The sequence below is a fragment of the Osmerus mordax genome, chromosome 22, assembly GCF_038355195.1.
Source record: "Osmerus mordax isolate fOsmMor3 chromosome 22, fOsmMor3.pri, whole genome shotgun sequence".
NCBI lineage: Eukaryota > Metazoa > Chordata > Actinopteri > Osmeriformes > Osmeridae > Osmerus > Osmerus mordax.
The window spans coordinates 10,584,758-10,605,605 of record NC_090071.1 but is presented as its reverse complement, the minus strand read 5'-3'; the positions used below and the strand labels follow the sequence as shown (position 1 = coordinate 10,605,605).

The 20,848-nt window shown below is 50.2% G+C and overlaps 2 protein-coding genes across 5 annotated transcripts in view; both read right to left on the bottom strand.

Moving 5' to 3' along the window:
- Positions 1-1,291: 1,291 nt before the first annotated feature.
- Positions 1,292-7,250, bottom strand: LOC136966247 (protein downstream neighbor of son homolog). The gene is made up of 10 exons (XM_067260709.1): positions 6,746-7,250; positions 6,473-6,556; positions 5,958-6,158; positions 5,677-5,855; positions 4,973-5,151; positions 4,043-4,145; positions 3,751-3,900; positions 3,452-3,650; positions 3,042-3,242; positions 1,292-1,780 (listed from the first exon to the last, which is right to left on the bottom strand). The coding sequence occupies exons 1-10, from the start codon at positions 7,169-7,171 to the stop codon at positions 1,643-1,645; spliced, it is 1,860 nt and encodes a 619-aa protein (XP_067116810.1). The 5' UTR covers positions 7,172-7,250; the 3' UTR covers positions 1,292-1,642.
- Positions 7,251-9,027: 1,777 nt separating this feature from the next.
- The window catches only part of runx1 (RUNX family transcription factor 1), a 33,096-nt gene continuing 21,275 nt past the window's right edge, over positions 9,028-20,848 (bottom strand). For 2 of the 4 annotated variants that reach the window (XM_067260303.1, XM_067260304.1), the window contains 4 exons: positions 14,713-14,817; positions 13,188-13,382; positions 10,604-10,750; positions 9,028-10,419 (listed from right to left, as the gene is read on the bottom strand). In XM_067260303.1, coding sequence (XP_067116404.1) covers positions 9,896-10,419; positions 10,604-10,750; positions 13,188-13,382; positions 14,713-14,817 — 971 coding nt within the window. In that variant the 3' untranslated portion in view covers positions 9,028-9,895. The remainder of the gene's footprint in view (positions 10,420-10,603; positions 10,751-13,187; positions 13,383-14,712; positions 14,818-20,848) is intronic. The other 2 variants (XM_067260305.1, XM_067260306.1) reach the window with 1 other exon arrangement.

Sequence of the window (20,848 nt, the reverse complement as noted above, 5' to 3'; positions counted from 1 at the left end):
CAGCTTCTCCTCCTCTGCGGGCCTTGACAGTACAACCTCTGCCACGGTACCGCCCCAACTCGTAATCTCAAGAACACTGAAGACTCAGCGCAATATAGGAGAGACTGGGTATGGTTGTAACACTTTTTTCTTCAGACCTAAAACGACCGTTTTTTTTTAGCTTCACGTCTGAAACTTTTAGGCAAAGTACCCATATTTGTCTACTACAAATGGCAACAATTTAAATTTCTCCAACTGTCTATATCACAGACTTGTGAGATGATGACAAATACAAGGTGGTCCTTTGTTACAACCAACCCCACTACTGGGGTAGGATGTAACACATACTGGGGTAAGTTGTAACAGGTAGACCAAATACACAAAAACCAAGTGATATGCCACAACAGTTTTATTTTAAATGAATGGCTGCAACAATAAAATATGTGTGAATATGGGGAGTGTATGTGCATATTGTGTGTGTTTGTGAATGCACACGTGTGCGTTTGTGTGTGCATGCCACCCTAGGGAGCCAGGTGGCTGAGCGGTTAGGTAATTGGGCTAGTAATCAGAAGGTTGCTTGTTCGATTTCCCGCCGTGCAAAATGACGTTGTGGCTTTGGGCAAAGCACTTCACCCTGCTTGCCTCGGGGGAATGTCCCTGTACTTACAGTAAGTGGCTCTGGATAAGAGCATCTGCTAAATGTAAATGTAACATGTCCGTACATGCACATTCATATGGGTTATGTTTTTCCCTTTTCGACTGCTGCTCTTTCTAAAAGACTGGCATTGACTCACCCAAGTTCTAGGCATTCTGTAGAATTATAAAAATCACAAATGTTCTTAGCTGTATGTAAGGGGATGGCTGTAACACTTTCAAAACACGTGTTACAACCATCGCCGCCACTGTCACCAATTGTTTAACTAGCTGTATTAGCATGGTGCTTTGAAATTAGCAGGAGATTGATACACCATTCTTTACTAGAGAAACTAGTTTGACCTGATATACTCTTTTACTTTCTTACCTCAGAATAACATTTTCTGCTGTAGCTTCAGGAGAGATAGCAACACAGACTGGAAAACCTCCATGTAGGATTGTAAAGGAAACCTGAGGAAACTGAAACTGTCAAATGACTCCTATCTTATCCCTGATTTGTGGAATTGGTAGTGTTACAACTCTCCCCGTGTTACAACCATACCCAGTCTCCCCTACTGTAGTCAGACATGATGATTCCTCGAAAAAAAAAAAAAAAATCTATTAGGAGACAACATGGGATACACATGTTCATGTGACAAACTTTCATTTAATAGCCTACCATAAAATATCACGTTTACATACATATCACAGAAATTCTTCTACAACAGGCCCTAGGCTAGTTCAGATACAATTCATCAAAAGTTAAATAAAACAAAATCTTGCTCACAACAGGTTCAAGAAATCAACTTCTAGGGTACAGGATAAAAGGAATAGGTAGCCCATATCACCTCATTATCAGCAAACAGAGGAATGTTATTTGGGAACTGAAAGAGTTCCGTCAGTTTACTGTAGACCGCAGCTCTTTATACAGGCAGTGTAAATGAAACTTTATTCATTTTTTGAGCAATTAAGCGGGGGCAGTTTCTATTCACACCACACACACGCACACACACACACGCGCCTGAGTGCCTCAGGCCTTCCAGGAGTAGGAGTAGCTGTTCATGTGGAGCTGTCGAAGGGCGCTCTTCCCCAGGACGGAGGGTTCCAGCAGCTGCTGCACGGTGCCGGGGTGGAGCCCACAGCCTCCCAGCTCCACTGGCTGCTGCACCTGGGGGGGCAGGGGGAGAGGGGGGCTATTGTGTGCGTGTGTATTTCTTCTGGAGTGTTTCTTGTGAGACCGAGCTTATGTCAGTAGCGATCCGATACGATTCGTTCCTGTATTTTCCACTTATGTACATTGATTGCACATGTATTTATATACATCCAATGCACTAACCTGACACTATGGAATGGCTCAGTGCTTGGAGAGGGGAAAACAATTAGCGGCGGTGTTCCCTTTGCATGTTGGCGTGCGTGTCTAGCCTGGCATTGGCATCTTTACCAAGTGAACTGGGGAGGATGGAAACATCCGGCTCGTGAGTATTAGCGTTAACAATGGCATTCTGGCAGCACATAAACGATCCACTGCTAAAGATCCACTGCTAAAGATCCAAAACTCCAAAGTGTTTTTTCTTCCGGGTTAAGCTCGTAGGAAGTCGCTATGCTACAAACGTGGCACCAGTTTTCTTTTGTATAACACGCCCCGGTGATCAACCGTTCGCCACATACACGTTTTAGTGTTCATATTGTTAGCGGCTCTTGGTTATTTCACAGATGCTCTCAACCGCAGGGCATAGAGGTTGCGTTAGCATGGTACCGGTGGGTACTGGCCAACCTTTGAGCACTATCTACCCTGAAGGGTCTAGTTCAACACTGAGCAGATGGAGATCTGATGACCCCGACTGTCTCTGACCCCGTGGTGTGGATGTGGAGGGGAGAGAGGTGGGAAGGGACACCCCCACGCAAGTCAACTCCCCTCTCTAATCCAAGATTGACGAGCAGAGGTCGGACGCCCTGGAATGTGTTCAGTCGCCTGCGGCGCACCGGCCTGCCCTCCCTCCCCACCAACGGAATGGACTCGTTAATGGAACACTTCCATTACTCACTCTGCTATCTGCGATGACCAAGGGGCTGCCTTGTGTTAATACGGAGAATGTAGCTCATTCTGCCCCGGTGCGCACAGTTGAACTGGTAGACAACTCTCTCCTCAGTATCAATACCACCCACCCGCGCCATCGAACTACTATCTGTTTGGCAGCGCAGCGCCACACCATGTCAGTGTTTATATACATAGATAGATATATACATAGATACAGAGATAGAGACAACGCCATGACGCCTGTGACCAGAACGTCACAGTTCTGTGTGATTTGAGACCATCTGCAGAATGGGTACAGGATGTGAACGTGTGTGTGTGCTTGTGTGTGGATCTCACCGGCTTCCTGGCCAGCATGTGTACTAAGTGTTTGCGTGTGTGGGGTATATCTCACGGGCTCCGTGGCGGTGTGTGTGTTGAACACGGCGGTGGGCTCGTGTGTGTAGAGGGCTGTGGAGAAGCCCCCCCTCTGAGCCGGCCGGAGGAGGCGCGTGACGGCGTGGAGGCAGTGAGGCATGATGGGACCCGTGACCTCCAGACTGCAGACATCCTGGTACCCAGAACGCACCTGGGTCTTCACGTTCACGCTGCGTGCCTGGGACACAGGAGAGGACGGGATGATGCGAGTTAGAAAGAAAGGAACAGCTCGGTGGTTAGAGAGCTTTTGGCTCCATATCAAAAGGTTGCGGGTTCAAATCCCACTTCTGTACGTTGCTTTGGATAAAAGTGTCTGAGAAATGAATGCATTCCATGACACACACACGGACCTGCACACGTACACACACTGACAGCATGTGTCCTCACCTTCAGGGATCTGAGCGTGGCTCCTTTGAAGGGCGTGGGGGCCAGCAGGGTGGGGGGCAGGCCAGCCTGGGATCCAGCCCCTGCTACCACACTCTTACAGTTGATGAGGAAGTTGATGAGGGTGAAGGTGTGTGTTCCCTCCACACACACCACAGACTCTGGCCTGTGGTCCAGACACACAGCATCACGCTCTTTACGACTGGGCAGGGGGGTTTGGGTCAAGGAGAAGCCAACCTAACACTCACACATGGTATGATACACACTCTCTGACATAGGTACACACACGTACAGTAGGATACAGTTTGATGGAGATGTTGTCAGGTTTCTTGATTTGATCCTGCACCCCCATCTCTGTTAGCCAGGAGAATCCACCATCATCTTCATCATCATCATCATCATCATCATCATCGTCGTTGTCCAGCCCCTCCTTACCACTATCCTCTGACAGCCTACAGCACAGTCATGTGTAAGAGTGTGTGTGTGTTCACACAGAGGGTGGGGGTCCAAAATCAGAACACATCTCTTCTTATAAATGAGCACCGACACAGGTGTAATGTCAATTTGAATCATCTGTGTGTGTGGAACACTCACTCTGTGTGCTCCCCCTGTTCTCTGGGGGTGTCCTGGCTGGACCCAGCCGGCTCCTTGCTCCTCCTCCTCCTCTCCTCCAGCAGAGGCATGGTGAACTCAATACCTGCCCACATGGGTGCACACCTGGTCACATCACCTCCACGCACACTGCCAGGTACACACCTGGTGACATCACCTCCACGCACACTGACAGGTGCACACCTGGTCACATCACCTCCACGCACACTGCCAGGTGCACACCTGGTGACATCACCTCCACGCACACTGACAGGTGCACACCTGGTCACATCACCTTCACGCACACTGACAGGTGCACACCTGGTCACATCACCTCCACGCACACTGCCAGGTGCACATCTGGTGACATCACCTCCACGCACACTGACAGGTGCACACCTGGTGACATCACCTCCACGCACACTGACAGGTGCACACCTGGTGACATCACCTCCACGCACACTGCCAGGTGCACACCTGGTGACATCACCTCCACGCACACTGACAGGTGCACACCTGGTCACATCACCTCCACGCACACTGCCAGGTGCACACCTGGTCACATCACCTCCACGCACACTGACAGGTGCACACCTGGTGACATCACCTCCACGCACACTGCCAGATGCACACCTGGTCACATCACCTCCACGCACACTGCCAGGTGCACACCTGGTCACATCACCTCCACGCACACTGCCAGGTGCACACCTGGTCACATCACCTCCACGCACACTGCCAACATATCTGCGTCTCTGACATATCTCTGACAGAGATGACTGTGTGTGCCTCTCCTACGAGAGCCGAGGTTTCTCCAGTCAAGGAGGAGGAAGCGGAGCCGTCTCACCCCCGCTAGACAACAATGTCCTCGGGCCGAGCGATAACCATAATCACTGATAACCATGGACGTGTCAGTGCAAGTGGGGGGCTCACCCTCTGCCTTCATGGCCTCTCGCAGGCCCCTGGTGGTGGGGGAGAGGAGGGCGGAGATGCTGCTGGAGCCGCCCAGGCCGGCGGCCCTGAACAGAGCGGTGAACTGGTAGGAGCACAGGTAGAAGTAGGGACACAGTCTGGCCTTCAGCAGGCTGTAGAGAGAGGACAGACTCACCGACCTGGGAAGGAGGGAGATGGGGGGGGGGGAGGGACAGGAGACGGAGAGGAGTCAGGAAGTGATGGAGAGTGTGTGTCAGGGAGTCAGGTGGCTGAGCGGCGAGGGAATCGGGCTAGTAATCCGAAGGTTGCCAATTCGATTCCTGGCTGTGCCAACTGACGTTGTGTCCTTGGGCAAGGCACTTCACCCTACTTGCCTCGGGGGAATGTCCCTGTACTTACTGTAAGTCGCTCTGGATAAAAGCGTCTGCTAAATGACTAAATGTAAATGTGTGTGTGTGTGTAGTGGAGGGTGGGTTAAAGACACGACATACAGAGAAGAGAGCGGGAGAAGAGAAACGCCGCTAGTTACACGGTGAAATGGGTCATCAAGCTCCCATCCAGAACGTTCCCTACCTCGTCCGACGACCTCACAAATAGAAAGGCTCATAACGACATGGCGGTGCAAACGTACAATCTGGAAAATCCCCCCCACTGTGACTTAACCACCTCAAGTACATCCTCTCAAGACGTCCGTCTCCTCTCACCATTCGCTCATCAGACACTGCTGCAGGGCCGGGTCCTGGGCCCAGGGGCTGTTCTTCCCCATGAAGCTCCTCTCGGCTCCTATGCGGGGGAACAGGGACATCCAGGGCAGGGAGGGGTGCTGCCAGTACTGCAGACACTGCTGGAAGCCACTGCGTAGCTCGGCACACGACCGCGGGTCCTGGGGCCAAACAGCAGAGCAAGTTGAGGGGCTGCACTCTGGCGTACGGACTGACTGTGATGACGTACGTGGTTCCTGGGAAGGCGTGGGGTTAGGGGTTACCTGTATGCTCTGAGGCAGGGCGCTGTACTCTGCCCTGCAGTGCTGGCTGAGGCCCTGCGCCTCCTCTTGCGCCTTGGGCTGCTCCGCCCAGGAGAAGGGGAGAGGGGAGGTGAAGAGGAGGCGCGTTTTCAGGCTCCAGTCGGCAGGGTACTCCACACACACGGGGGGCGCTATTGAGCTTCCCACACCAGCCTGGGGACTCTGGGAACCATATGCTTTTGTTTACATTTGAGTTGTATTTCCTTACGGTATATCCACAGTTGTATTTCGCATGGCCACCAAACTGTACACCTAATCCCACACATGATCCAATTCTAAAAACAAATGTGCCCTCCTTCACTCCTTGAAGAAAGCTTATTAGGACAGGTGCCTACAGGTTCCTCATTATTAATTTATCACATTAAATAATAAGTAATGAAGGAGGTAAAGAAGGAAGGCTGACATTGGATATTCGTTGGGAAATGGACACGTATGTGACGGACAGAAACAAACATAATGGTGAAAGAGCTACACACTTTTAATATGGGCGTTCTCTCCTCTAGGAACATGTCCTCATCTTCCTCAAACAGAGAGTCATCTTCTGAAAGTGAAGGTTGATTCTGAAGGAGACGGGACAAGACAGACGTTAGCGTGATTATGTCTCACTGGAACACGTCGACACATTTCTTACAGTGGCAAGTTCGTCTTCGCTGGCTGCAAAAACGTACTATGAGAGAACTTGAAACAATGACGAGATAGAGACGAAAAACAAAGCCTGCTCGCTCTGCGTGAGGTGTATGGAGTCATACCTTAACTGACACGTCTGGTTCTCGTTTCTCTGCCAGGATCAGTCGTTCGCTAAAAGGCAGACTGCCTCCAAATGCAGTAGCCTCGGCCTTTGTTGAAGTTTCCCCCTCCACTGCCGAGCCTAGCGGCTTGCCCAAGGAGCCTGCTGCATCTTCGTCGTTGTAAATGACCAGTCTCTTCTTTGGGCTGTTGTACGTGTTCTCGATACTGGCAAAGGGATTTCTCCGCTTCACTCCAGCCCCAGAGCCTGCCTGACCACTGAACAGGGGACCGGGTGAGAACGGCCGCACTCCGGAGGCTCCCTGACCGGGGCTGGAGACTGAACCTCGGCCGCCAGTGCTGACACCCTCGCTGCGGGCTCTCTTCCTCCGCATTCGAAGGATTTCAGCTGGTCGTTTGAAGCTGGGGGAATAACCAGCTTTAGACATGTTCGTGGTAGTTTAGTCCAAAAAATATAGAACAAGCAGGGAAGGTAAATCCGATGACTAAATATTCTGTATTGGTTAACTTGCTAGTACGCTGTTCTGTGTTTCCTTTTCCCTCACATTACAAATTTCGCGCGTGACGTGCCTGGTACGTCACTGCGTCTATAGTGCAGCCAGGGAGGAGCAAGTCTGGCAATATGGCGCCATCTGTTGATAGGCATAATCACTTGCAGGGCAGGTGGTCTTCAACACTGCTCCTCGGGGCCCTGATTAACTTGATTAATTCTGTTCTGTAGGCCTATTGTTTGAGACATTTCCCGGCTCCTACAAACCTGATTCAAATAAATGGGTCGTGTTATGCTCTGCCAAAGCCTAATAACGACCAGTCATTTGAATCAGTAAAAGCAGGGAAACATAAAACATGCAGGACTGTGGGCCCTGAAGACCAGGGTTTAAGACCCACCGTTTTACGTGACTCACTGTGTTTCTGCAAGTTTAGGCCCAAATATATCAAATATGATCTATAGAATGATTAACTAGAGTTTTTATTTATTTATATCATATGCTTATTCCTTGCTGTACTTTGTCAATCTACATTCTAATGGGTTTTAATATTGATTTGTTTTCGGACAATAAATTTGACTTCAGAAGCATCTGTCTCTTACTCCCTGCGTTATATCACCCTTCCCCTCCATCTCTCTCTTGTCAACATGATTTATAGAACATATGCTAATTCATGCCAATGGTAATTTCCCTGCGTTTATCATTATGGTAGGTGATCAATCACGTTCAAAACTAAACCGTAGCCTACTCAACTGACGATAAAACTGTCCATCGATGAAATCCAACGTGTTGGCCAGTTTGTTAATCGATTCTATTCTATGCTCTTTTAATATTTTCACCGGAAAGACAGCTGTATTTGACCTGCCAAGAACTTCCCAAGGTTAGTTGCTAATCGTGTTTTAGGCCTTGAATATGGACACAGTTTTTCTTGCCTCTCCCAAACACTGAAAACATAGTAGGCCTTTTTTCCCTTTTTTTCTGAGATCGTCAACCTTTGCCACTGGAGGGCAGTGTTTGCAACGTTGTAGATACGTGTTAGGCCTGTCTAAGAGATTGAACGCTGTGGGTATGTTGACTAATAACATTCTTGATGATCGCAAACGCATTTTATGAAATGAGTAGGCCAAATTAGTTAACTCCGGTCATGTTATTCCCTCTCTCTCTCTCTCTCTCTCTCTCTCTCTCTCTCTCTCTCTCTCTCTCTCTCTCTCTCTCTCTCTCTCTCTCTCTTCCTGTCTCCCTCTCTCCCTCTCTCCCTCTCCCTCCCCCACTGTCTCTCTCACACACTCAAACATTCAAAAATGTCACATTGAGATTTTTCTGAAGTTTTACAGACTTGTGTCTGACTTTGAGGTGAGATGTCTACTGTGGGCAGTTGTGACCCCGTGTCAGTTCAGCTTAGACCCCGCTGCTCTACTTTCCTGGAGAATATTTGGTTTTATGAGCTTTGGCCGGAGTCCTGGAGAAGGATTATAGCATGGTCGTCACAGCCGCACTCTGTGTGCCGACTGTCTGGACAGGTCCACCTTTATTTAGCCCTGCGTGTATGCGAATGTGTGTATCTGCGTGATTGTATGACACATACCCTTATCTGTGTGTATTCAGGGTTATAAAGCCTTTTGTACGTATCAGTGTGGACGTCTAGGACTGCAGACTGGCAATGAGGGCATGCTGGGGCTTGTCTGTTTGCTTGGGTAAATTCTTCCTGGGTCAAGAATAGCATAGGGCTGTAAGTGTTTGTATGTGCAATTGAGGAAGACCGAGAATATAAGGACACATACACATTCGGGTCCTTCTTCACAACAATATTTATATTCATCAAGTAAAACAAAATGAAACGTGAGAAAATGTGTATATGACGCTACTTTACATATTACAAATAACTGTGGGTGGCAGTTGATGACCTCACTAAACATCAACAGTGTCATTTACGGTCGAATGTTATTTACACATGGAGGTGATTCATGAGTCTTGTGCATCCTCTCGACCTCCCTCTGAAGACACACCCACACACGCATGCACGCGCTGGCGCACACATGCACACACACGCAGACAACCGACATGAGATACGGAACCATAAAGACATCGTGAAATAAATAAATTAAGGAATCATTCAATGAATGGCCTGCAACAAGCCGACTGTATGTGGGTAACAGTTCTGCACCTCTGGACAAAGAAAGAGCCTTTAATGACCTTAAACTCTGACCCAGGAACAGTTGAACCTGCATTTTTCCCTCTCCAACTACGGTAATCCAGCAAACCAGCTGATGTAAGATCAGTGCATAAATGTCCATGTCCAGAGAGCCACACGTGGCAGCAGTCACTAACCATGTGTTGACAGTGTAAGTCTCACATGGGAAACTGAGTAGGGTTGAAGGAAGACCGTGGCACACACATGAGTCACGACAGCGTTTGGCATGAGCAAAGACGGTATATCAACAACAATCATAAGAATGGCTAAGAACCCCTTTAGAAAAACAAGCGCGGCTGAATTCAGTCCTGTTCATTGCTTCATGCTTATCAGTATAAAATGGCACCCTGTAATTGGTTCCCGCCTATACATTCATCCTTGATTTGTCCAATAGGAAACCTCCGGTAAAAGTAACCTTTCCCCTCTCATTGACCAGCAGGCCTGTCCATCATCATTCTGCCTGTGAGCCACTTTCAATATGGCCGCCACACTGCCTCTGCCACCATATTGGTAGGTGAACTACTGTGACTTCCCTCTGCCTCAACGCCCACACCATCATTCTGATTGGGCAGAGACGGGTGCAGGAGGGCGGAGCCCGTGGATGCGTTGGTGCAAGGTGGAAGGATCCTCGGAGGCGAACGATCTCCGCCTCCCCCCGCCATCATGGAGAAGTGGTATGACCCGGCCGCATTGCTGTAATACAGGTGATAGGGAGAGGAGCTGGTCTGGAAGGGTCCACCTTGGCCCTGAGAGGTGTTTGACGGGTAGGGCGGTGGGAGGTAGGTGTGGTAGCGGCCGGTGGGGGTGGACGCCATGGCGGTTGCCATGGAGAGGCCCAGGGTGCTGTTGGAGACGGGGGTGGGGGTGTAGGTGAAGGCGGCGGTGGGGGGATAGTGCATGCGCGGGTCGGAGAAGCGTCCGTCTGGGAGCGAGGGCAGGGAGGAGAAGGGCCGATCCAGGGTCATCCTGGGGTCACCGAACGCGGTAAGGTCAGGGCCTGCAGGGGGAAGAGAAGAATGAGGAGATCAAGACCAAAACAAAGAGTGTTTTTCTGTGTGTGTGTGTGTGTGTGTGTGTGTGTGGGAAAGACACAGAAAACAGGGGTCAGAGAGAAAGATCCGGCGGCGTACGCGTGTGTGGCGCGTGCGGCGCGTTTGTGTGTGCGTGCGTGTGCGTGTTACCTGACAGGCGGCTGGGCAGGTCACCCAGAGACGAGCGGCTGGGAGAGATGGGCGTGCTGGAGTGGATGGTGGGCGTGGTCATCTGACCCAGGTAGGGATAGGACGGCTCATAGGACCAGGAAGGGGAGGTCTGCATCTGCCTGGAGTCTAACACAGCACAGAGACCAGAGGGTCACACCTTCACACACACACACGCGCACGCACAAACCCAAACCCCCTTCACCGGCTCTATACACACCCCGAGACGGCCACACACACACACAGTCACACACACACACCTCCGGCTGTTCCTGTCAGGCATCTGCTGAAAAGGTAAAACATGAAACATATGAGATCTCCCTGTGTAACTGGAGAGGGAGTGTGTGAACGCTTTAGACATGGGTGTGTAAAACTATCGACACCTGCTCCCTCGCCCCACACACCTGGAAGAGAACAAGGGAGGAGGGCGAGAGAGGGACAAAGGAGGAGGGCGAGAGGGGGACAAAGGAGGAGGGCGAGAGGGAGGACAAAAGAAAGGGGGCCGAGTTGGGAGAAGAAAAGGGGGGAATGCACAGTAGAAAGATGGAGGGCGAGATGGTCGGGGATGAAGGAGAGAGAAGAGGAAGTGATTAACTTGGTGCGGGGGTGGACAAGCTGGGGAGGAGGGGCTCACTGAATGTGTTTGTGTGCGTGTGTGTGTATGCATGTCTGTGTGTGTGTGTGTGTGTGCTCTCTCTAAGGCAGCCAGTCTTTCTCCCTGTGGTCTAATAAACGGCAGTGATCACCCGCAGACTTGCAGACAAGAGGTTGTGCGTGTGTGTGTGCGTGCGTGTGTGTTGCGTGTGTGTATGTGTCTGTGTGTGGGTCTTACAGACTCGCAGACAGAGAGAGGAAGCAAATTGCACACAGCAGCCAAGACGTCAGTGGCCTTTTTAAGTGCAGCCAAGTCCCCAAAGTGCAGAGCACTGGGCCCTAGGCCCTGTGCCAAGGCCCCCTGAAACCCCCTCCTTTCCTGGCTCCCTCCCCAGGCTCTGGAGCTCTGATCTGGGGCAGGAGTCACACATGGCTGGGTGGGTGGCTGGAGGCGGCCCTCTGCATCCGGTGCTGCTGCTGGGGCTGCGGCTCATTCATTTTTACTGCATTCCCACACACATGCAAACAGACACGCACGCACACACACAGAGCTTGGAGACACTGAGATACTCTACAACTAATCTTGAGTATGTTGTTTTGAATAGTTTGAATGAGGGTACCGTGTCTAATGAGCAGAGGGAAAGCACACGCACACACACACATGCACACACACACACACACGCACACACAGCTTGAGCACAGAGCCCTCAAAGACTGCATGCCAACTAACACTGGCACGAGAGCGAAACAGGCTGAACAGACACACACACACACTATGGTTCCAGCTGCCACTGATTTTCACAAAAATGAAAAGAGAGGGAGACAGAGATGGAGGTGAAGAGCGGGTAAAAAGAGAAAGGGCAAAGGAGGAAGGAGGGAGGAATGGAGAAAGGGAGGGAGAAAAGAGAAGTCTTGAATGACTTAATAACGGTTTCCGCTGGCAACCATCCCAATGCTATTTCTGGCCTCGGTATCAGAACAACCCACAAGACAGGAAGCGTCAGGACTTGCCCCTCTTCCTCTTCGCTTCTCCATCCATCCATCCATCTCTGGTTTTATCCACATCTCCCTCTTTTCTCCATCTCTGTATGGCTGTTTATTACCTCTCTACAATCCACTGCACCTACAGTATGTGTGCATTCTTTTTAATTCCTCCATTTTTTAACCATCCTCGTGATACATTTATGACACTTTCTAGTTAGGGTAGCCATTACGACATAAACGATTGGTCAATAGTTGTTTTGACAGATGTGTATCTTTCATGGTAACAGCCAACCGTTGCGTGAGAAGGTACATATTTTGGTTTGGCATTGAGGATTTTTCACACAGCTCGACTTCCTGTCAGCTAACTCTCACTTCCTCCTCCTCTCTATGGCTGCATCTTGACTTCAATTTTTGATCTGTAGGCATTTCTGCTTTATTAATGGTAGTGACAGTAAACTAGACAGACAGGAAAGAGATAAAGAGAGAGAGAGAGATAAAGAGAGAGAGAGATAAAGAGAGATATACAATGACATGCAGCAAATGGCCCGGGCTGGAATCGAACGCGGGCTGCTGTGGTAAAGCCTTAGCCTACGCGGTTTGCATTTTTACCCAAAGATTCCCTACTTCCTTCCTTCCTTCTGCTGGTTAGTCACAGACACATGCACGGACCGACACACGCACAGACTGATTCCCGCGTGCACACATGCTCGTTAATACGCGCACGCGCGCGCACACACACCTCGCAAGCTAATTCCATCCCAACCGCAGATGTGGAGAAGCGAAACAGAAACGACGTTTGTATGTCAGAGAAAGAGAGTCCAGGGCTGAACCGTCGACCGCAACGGGATTGGCCAAAACCACAGAAGAGGAAGCACTGGCACTGTCGGAAACACAGACCCACGCACACACGCAGCGTTCAGACACAAACCGTCCAACAACGTCTGCTCTTACGCCGTGTGCGTGAGGCTAAGGAGGTAGATGGACCCACCTGGAATCTGTGAGTGGGAGGGGCTGGTGAAAGGGGCGGGGTGGAGGGCTGGCCGGGTGTTTGGCGTAGGGGCGTGGTGGTGGTGGTGAGGGGGCGTGACCCTCATGGTGTTCCGCCTTAGCTGCTCCAGCTCGCTCAGGCGCTCAGAGAAGGCCAGCGCGCCTGGCTTTACGTCATCGAGCTTCTGCCTGTGGCCTACAACACACACACACACACACACACACACACACAGAGACGACACGGAGTTAGAGAAACAGCATCGCACGCACTCGCACACAAAGGGGATTCGTTCACACACACCTGGGGGCAGATGAGGACCAGTGGTCCACGATGACAACTTCTAGAATCCTAACTTCCGCAAATCACCTATCTCTCTATATCCATGCTGTGGAACACCACAGGCTGTCACATGCAATAGGTCCTTTACACATTTTGTCAAAACAAATAAAATAGATCTTTATTCGTCGAGCCCATTTTACACACAACGGTCGTCACAGACATGTAGAGATGGATGAAAAGACGCTGGTCAGTGATGTCAACGGTCAGTGTGCTGTGAAGGGTGAGGAGACAGGGGACGGGGACGGGATGGAGGGATGCAGTGTCAGAGAGAGAGAGAGAGAGAGAGAGAGAGAGAGAGAGAGAGAGAGAGAGAGAGAGAGAGAGAGAAAAAAAGGACAGCCAGCGAGAGTGAGTACAGCCAGCTTTCCTCAGCTGTGAAAAACCATCACTCATCTTCATCCGCCCACCCAGACATGCACGCGTGCACACACACACACACACAAGCACAGAGCTGGCGCATTGGGAGGAAGTGGTGCTGTAACTAGAGCCTGTGTCTCAGCCCTTTGAAGCACACGCCAGAACCTAGAATCTGGCCAGCCACACACACACACACACAGACTCTGAGCCAGCCAGACCGTTGACAGAGTCTCACGGCGCCCAACATCAGATTCCCAAACCGGAATAACAGACCAACGGGGAGTCAGAATGTTAACGGCTGCGAGGGCCAGACGCGCTGAGCTAGAGAGTCCCGCCGCGTCACTCCAACTTCCTGCCAGACCCCCAAATAGAACCCCAACCATCCGCTAACCCTCCAACGCCGCCCAGCTCCGCCCCTGGCTGTCAGACCCATTGTTGTCCTAACACTGAATGTCGATGGTACGCGTGATGGAGACGATTACGAACGATTCCGATGCTAACGAGGATCGCTAGGATGGATGCATCAAGGACAGCGGGGAGGTCCGTGACTGGGATGTCAGAGATGATGATGATGGTGATGGTGGTGGTGGAGGAGTAGGAGGAGGATGAAGGAGGAAGAGGTGGATGATGAGGAGGAGGATGAGGAAGAGGATGAAGGAGGAAGAGGTGGATGAGGACGAGGAGGATGATGAAGGAGGATGATGATGAAGGAGGAGGAAGAGGTGGATGAGGAAGAGGTGGATGAGGATGAAGAAGGAGGAAGAGGTGGAGGAGGATGATGAAGGAGGAGGAAGAGGTGCAGGAGGAGGAGGATGAAGGAGGTACTCACGTCGTGGCTCGCGGGGCCCATCCACAGTGATCTTGATGGCCCTCTGGTAGGTGGCCACCTGGGGGGGGTTGGTGAACACCGTGATGGTCAGAGTGAAGCTCTTCCCTGGTGCAGGAAGAGGAGGGGGGGACCAAGAGGAGAACGACAGAAAGAAAGAAAAGAAAAAGAGGTTGTCACTTGTGGGGTAGGCCTGCCGTACACACCAGCTCCCTTGCGTCACGGTTCACGGACCTTGTTGGCCGCAGCCAACCAGGTCACGGGCACTGTGTGTGTGTGACCTCACGTGGACTGTGCACTTTCGGCAGTCCTGTCCTTTCTTGCGAGGTCACACGTAAAAGACACATTATTTCCCACTACAGCACCTTAAAGTCTGGCCTTTCCCATTGTAAACTAAGTCTGCAGGCTGCACAGCTAGACACCATATCCTCTATCTACCCGTCCCCATCTATGTTTAGTTTCCCTCCTCTCCCTCCCTCCCTCCCTCCCTCCCTCCCTCCCTCCCTCCCTCCCTCCCTCCCTCCCTCCCTCCCTCCCTCCCTCCCTCCCTCCCTCCCTCCCTCCCTCCCTCCCTCCCTCCCTCCCTCCCTCCCTCCCTCCCTCCCTCCCTCCCTCCCTCCCTCCCTCCCTCCCTCCCTCTCTCCTCAGATGGCCTGCGTCTGCTCTGTACATTAGCACAGCCTCAGACAGGAATAACCCCGGCCCAGAGATATCACAGTGAGAGCTAGACCCCACGGCCCCACGCCTATTTACTCCTCGTAAACACGCGTGTAAACACGCACGTAAACGCGCGTGCAAGCGCAGACGTGCTCGTGGCTCGCGCGGGCTAATGTGAACGTGTTTATGGCCGTGTGTGTGAGTGCTTGTGTGTGTGTGTGTGTGAGAGAGAGAGTGGGTTTGGCTGGTATAGCCGCCGTGTGACTAATCCAGTCAGTGAGACTGGCGTTGAGAGCACAAGGCCGACTGTCTGACAGTCTTGTGTGTGTGTGTGTGTGTGCGCGCGCGTGTATGTTTGTGTGTATGTATTGTGTTAGTGTGTGTATGTATGTGTTTATGGACATATATATGATCCTTCTATGTATGTATCTATTTATGGATGTGTATGTATGTATGCTTTTTCATATGAACAGCGTATATGTGTGTGTGCGTGCGTGTGTGTGTGTGGAAAGAGGAGAGGGGGGATTTCCTATATTCTCCCTGCAACTGTCCATCACTCAACGCCAAGCTTGGGTGTATTGTCCAGTACAAAACCACACACACACACAGACACCCCCCCCCCCCCCCCCACACACACACACACAGACACCCCCCCCCACACACACACACACACACTTGTTGGCCACCATGGAGGTACGGGCGCCCAGGGGAGGCAGGCAGAGGCTGTGCCAAGGCTGGAATAGAGTTACCACACACAGACAAGCTAACGCCAACCTAGAGCTGGGCGTCTGTTACAGCACACACACACACACACACACACCACCTGCTGACCACTGGGAAGTCTGTGGCCACACACACTTGGAGAAGACCAGGTGGTAATTGTTTCTGTGAGGGCACATGTGAGGGATCTAAACTGTGTTTGGTTCCTGTTGCCACGACGAGGATTCATTTATCATTATAGGGTTTGGGTTCGTCGCTCAATACTGAGAGATGCGTACAGACACACACACACTCTCTCTCTCTTGCACGCACGCATGCACACCACACACACACAGAGAAGGTTGCCATGAATATGCAGTTTTAGCATCTGTTAGACAGACATGAAGTCTGAGAGGGAGACTGCTTAAGGGACATCCCCTGGTACAAAGCTGTAGTGTTAGTATGTGTAGTGCGCGGAGAGAGAGAGAGATGAGAGAGAGAGAGAGAGAGAGAGAGGAGAGAGAGAGAGAGAGAGAGAGAGAGAGAGAGAGTAAGTCATGCTCTAGTGTATAGATGTGCACGTCGACAAAAATGTGCAATTCCGCACAAAGGGATGGAGAGATAGCGGGTGGGGTGTGGATGGGATGGGAGTGTCTATATAGGCCTGTGTCCTTGGCCAGTTTAGTGATTCACAGTGACTCACTGAGAACCCAGAAAGTAAGGAAGCACGAGATGAGAGAAAGACGGAGACGGAAAGGAGAGAAGAAAAGGAGAAAAAGGGTTGCAAACATCCTCCTTTGTTGCATCGACAAGCATGTCATGGCGAGGGGGTTGATAGAGGGACACATGTGGTGCAAAAGAGAGAAAAGAGCGAGAGAGAAGGAGAGAGGCCGCTGTGGTGTTGTGGCCTGAGGGTTGGCAATCTGCCTGTCTGATCAGACACCATTCACTGCTCATCTGCGTGTGTCCGTGCTTGCAAGTGTGCGTGGAGGCGAATGTATGTTGTGTGTGTTTGTCCTGGGGTGCGTGCGTTTGGTGTGTATGCGTGTGCATTGCAATTGTGCGTGTGAATGTATGGGTGAGGGTGTGAATTGGTGACTATATATGGGTGTATGAGTGTGTATCCACGTGTTGTCTTGGTGTTGTGTGTGTGTGTGTGTGTGTGTGCGTGTGTGAGTGGAGGCTTTTCCCCTGTTTATATTTCTCCAGGGCTTACAGTACAGAGAAGACTGTTTACTCAGGGTCTATCTCGCTGTAATCGCCCCTATCAACAGAAGGCCTGCTGTTTGTCTGGTTACTCACACACGCACACATACACACCTTACGTATGTGTGAAAGCCCCTTTAATCTTGGTGTAAGTATGTGTGTGTGTGTGATGAGTGTGTGTGTTGCAGGTCCAGGCTTGTTGACTTGTTGCACAGGGGGTAGTCTGTTCATCACAGTAGTTCCTATCTGCATTGGCCAATCACAGCTGTACTTATCTACATTCTGAATAAATACTGCCTGTGTGTCTGTGTGTGTGTTGTGTGTATGTGTGTGTGTACGTGTGTTTCCCCCGAAGCACCAGGGACTGTTTGTGTGACGGACATTGTGTAAGAGAGAGGTAAGACCCAGGGGAATGGGAGGGAACTATGCGTGAGTAAGAGAGAACTGCATGTACACACACACACACACTCTCACAGGCATGCATCATACCGTTTAGTTACACCACACACGTTACTTCTCTAATCCACTACACCATCCACACCTAACAGGCGAATCAACATTCTGACCACAACACCACCGTAAAAACACCCATGCTCACCACAATTATGGGTGTGGATGTTGGCACGTGTGTGTATTCATGTACAGTATGTGTGTCAATGGGTGTGTAAACCTCCATAAGCTATGTGCCAGACTGTTGACCCAATAGTACAATCAGCTGAATTAAAGAGAGACACAGAGAGAGAAGAAGACAGGACAGACAGAGAGAGAGAGAGAGACAGAGAGAGAGAGAGAGAGAGAGAAGAGAGAGAGAGGAGAGAGAGAGAGAGAGAGAGAGAGAGAGAGGAGAGAGAGAGGAGAGAGAGAGAGAGAGAGAGAGAGGAGAGAGAGAGAGAGAGAGAGAAAAAACAGTTTGTAGAGTAACTAATGTACACAGAAGCCAATGTTTTAAAATAGATAAGGGACTGGCATTTTGCCTGCACCTGATTTGTAGGCGACAGTCTGCTGTGTCCGTTTGACAGAAGGAGAGGAGAGGAAGAGAGTGAACAGGGGACGGTAAGAGAAGAAAGAGAGAGGAGAAAGAGTGAAGACGGAGAGGTTTTCGACGGCCGAGTCACGTGGGAGATAAATGTTATTTTAACCAACAAAGTTCTTGACAAAGTTCAAGTTCAGCCTTTAAATGGAACCTCTGATGACCAGAGGGCTGATTCTGCTGTTAACCCCCCCCCATGGTGATATCTGATTGTTGTTGTTCTCAAGAAGAGTTTGTCCTTGGTACAAACTGATTGATGTGACACAGCAGCTAAAGAACAGAGGCTCCAGAGACATTACACAGATGAGTCAGATGTGAAGGTATGTGTGTGGGTGTCCATAAGATAGAGAGAGAGGGGAGGGGTGGGGGGGGCGGCGGACAGAGACGGACAGAGAGGATGAGAGAGAGGAGAGAGAGGGGGGGGGGGGGGTGACAGAAGGTGTGAGAGGAGACTGACAGAAAGACAGAGGAAGAGGGAAAGCAACAGAAAAGATAGAGAGTGGGAGAGAGAGAGACAGACAGGCTGGGGGGGAGGTCGGGGTTGGGGGGGTGGGTCGGTTGTGTGTGTGGGATTGTGTGTGTGGGAGTGTGTGTGTGGGAGTGTGTGTGTGTACCTCGTCCACTTGCGGCCTTACGAGCGCAGGTCGTTGAAGCGTGGGCCACCTGGTTCTTGATGGCGGCGGGTAGCGTTGCGGAGCTTCAGCTGAGTAGTTCTCATTCGTTGCCTGCCATCACCGTAACCAAGGTACCATCTGGGATGTCTCCAAGGGCAACCACCTACAATTGGTCACCGCCAGAGAGAGAGGAGAGAGAGAGAGAGAGAGAGAGAGAGAGAGAGAGATAGAGAGAGAGAGAGAGAGAGACAGAGAGACAGACAGACAGACAGACAGACAGACAGAGAGAGAGAGAGAGAGAGAGAGAGAGACAGACAGGACAGACAGACAGACAGACAGACAGACAGACAGAGAGAGAGAGAGAGAGAGAGAGAGAGAGAGAGAGAGAGAGGAGAGAGAGAGAGAGAGAGAGAGACAGACAGACAGACAGACAGACAGACAGACAGACAGACAGAGAGAGAGAGAGAGAGAGAGAGAGAAGAGAGAGAGAGAGAGAGAGGAAGAGAAAGAGAAAGAGAAAGAGAGAAAAAAATATAAAACACACAACAAATAGTATTCTGAATGGAAGAAGAACTTGCATCATCACTATCATTTTTTTCCAAGGCAAAACACAGAATGTACTTCATAAGGGAAAGTATTTGACTAAAGCTCCCCAGCACCAAAGAAGAGCCCTGTGAGCCTTTAGTGTGTGTGTGTGGCAGCTAGCGAAGGTGGAGGGACTGATGGTGCCTCTCTTACCGAAGGCTCCACACCCAAAGCAAATAGAAGCAAAGGAGGGTCATTTTCATATGAACCTGTAATCATACCAAAGCATCAACGTGCAAAATTTACAGTGGAGATACCGCAAACTGTTCCCTTCAGTTTTTATAGAAAAAAAGTCTGCAAAAGCCCTCAATCACACGCACACGTACACACACATTTTAGTATGTTGCACGAGGTTGGAAAATACGGGTTTTGGCAGTCTTTTTTTTAGTTTTACATTCTCTGGGTCAGCTAGGGGAAGTACGGAAGTCAGACATGTAGAAAGAGGGGGAGGCAAGTCACACACACACACACACACAACCCCCCCCCCCCCCCCCCACACACACACACACACAACCCCCCCCCCCCCCCCCACACACACACACAACACAGATTCAGACATAAGAGAGATGGCTAGCAGATGGACCATGAAAATGATCTTGCAGAACAAAACAATAATAAGGAAACAATTATGAAGCTCTCCTACCAAGCTGACAACAGACCAAAACACTGTGGAAAACATCCTCCATTAGAACTTAATGCAATGACATCCGGCCACAGCATTGTGCATAATGGGGAAAACTCAATCAATCTAATATGTAATTTTTTTTCTAAAAGCATATTTTTTTTCTAATAGCTCATAAATCTATTTGTTGCAAAGTGCTTAAAAGCCAACCCCTCCCCTAAAATTCTAATTAATTCCTAGAACAACAAAAAAACAACTATTTGTCCTTTGTGAGAATTACCCATTTTGAAAACTATAGAAATTACAATTAAATATAATTCATCTAATTCATTGACACTAGAAATTCCACTGGAGTGACAACAGTGACAGATGTTATTTGGTCTGGCACTCCTTTTTTTTTTTTTTCATGTATTTCATGTATAAACTGACTTTAATCTTTTAGTGACCAAAAAGTTACCAAAAAGGGTAACAGACCTACACCCCACACACACGTCTAAAGACTGTTGACCTCTCTCTGCTCACTGACATAAGCCAGACAGTCCGAAAAATAATTCCCTCAATGTCTACCAAATAAAAGCAGGGCATCTAAATACCCCTGACACTTACTCTACATCACACACACACACATGCAGGCTCACCTTGAAGGCGATGGGCAGAGTCTTGTTACCAGCGCCCAAGTGAGTGGGCAAGGATTGAGCACAGGAAGTTGGGGCTGTCCCGTCCCTC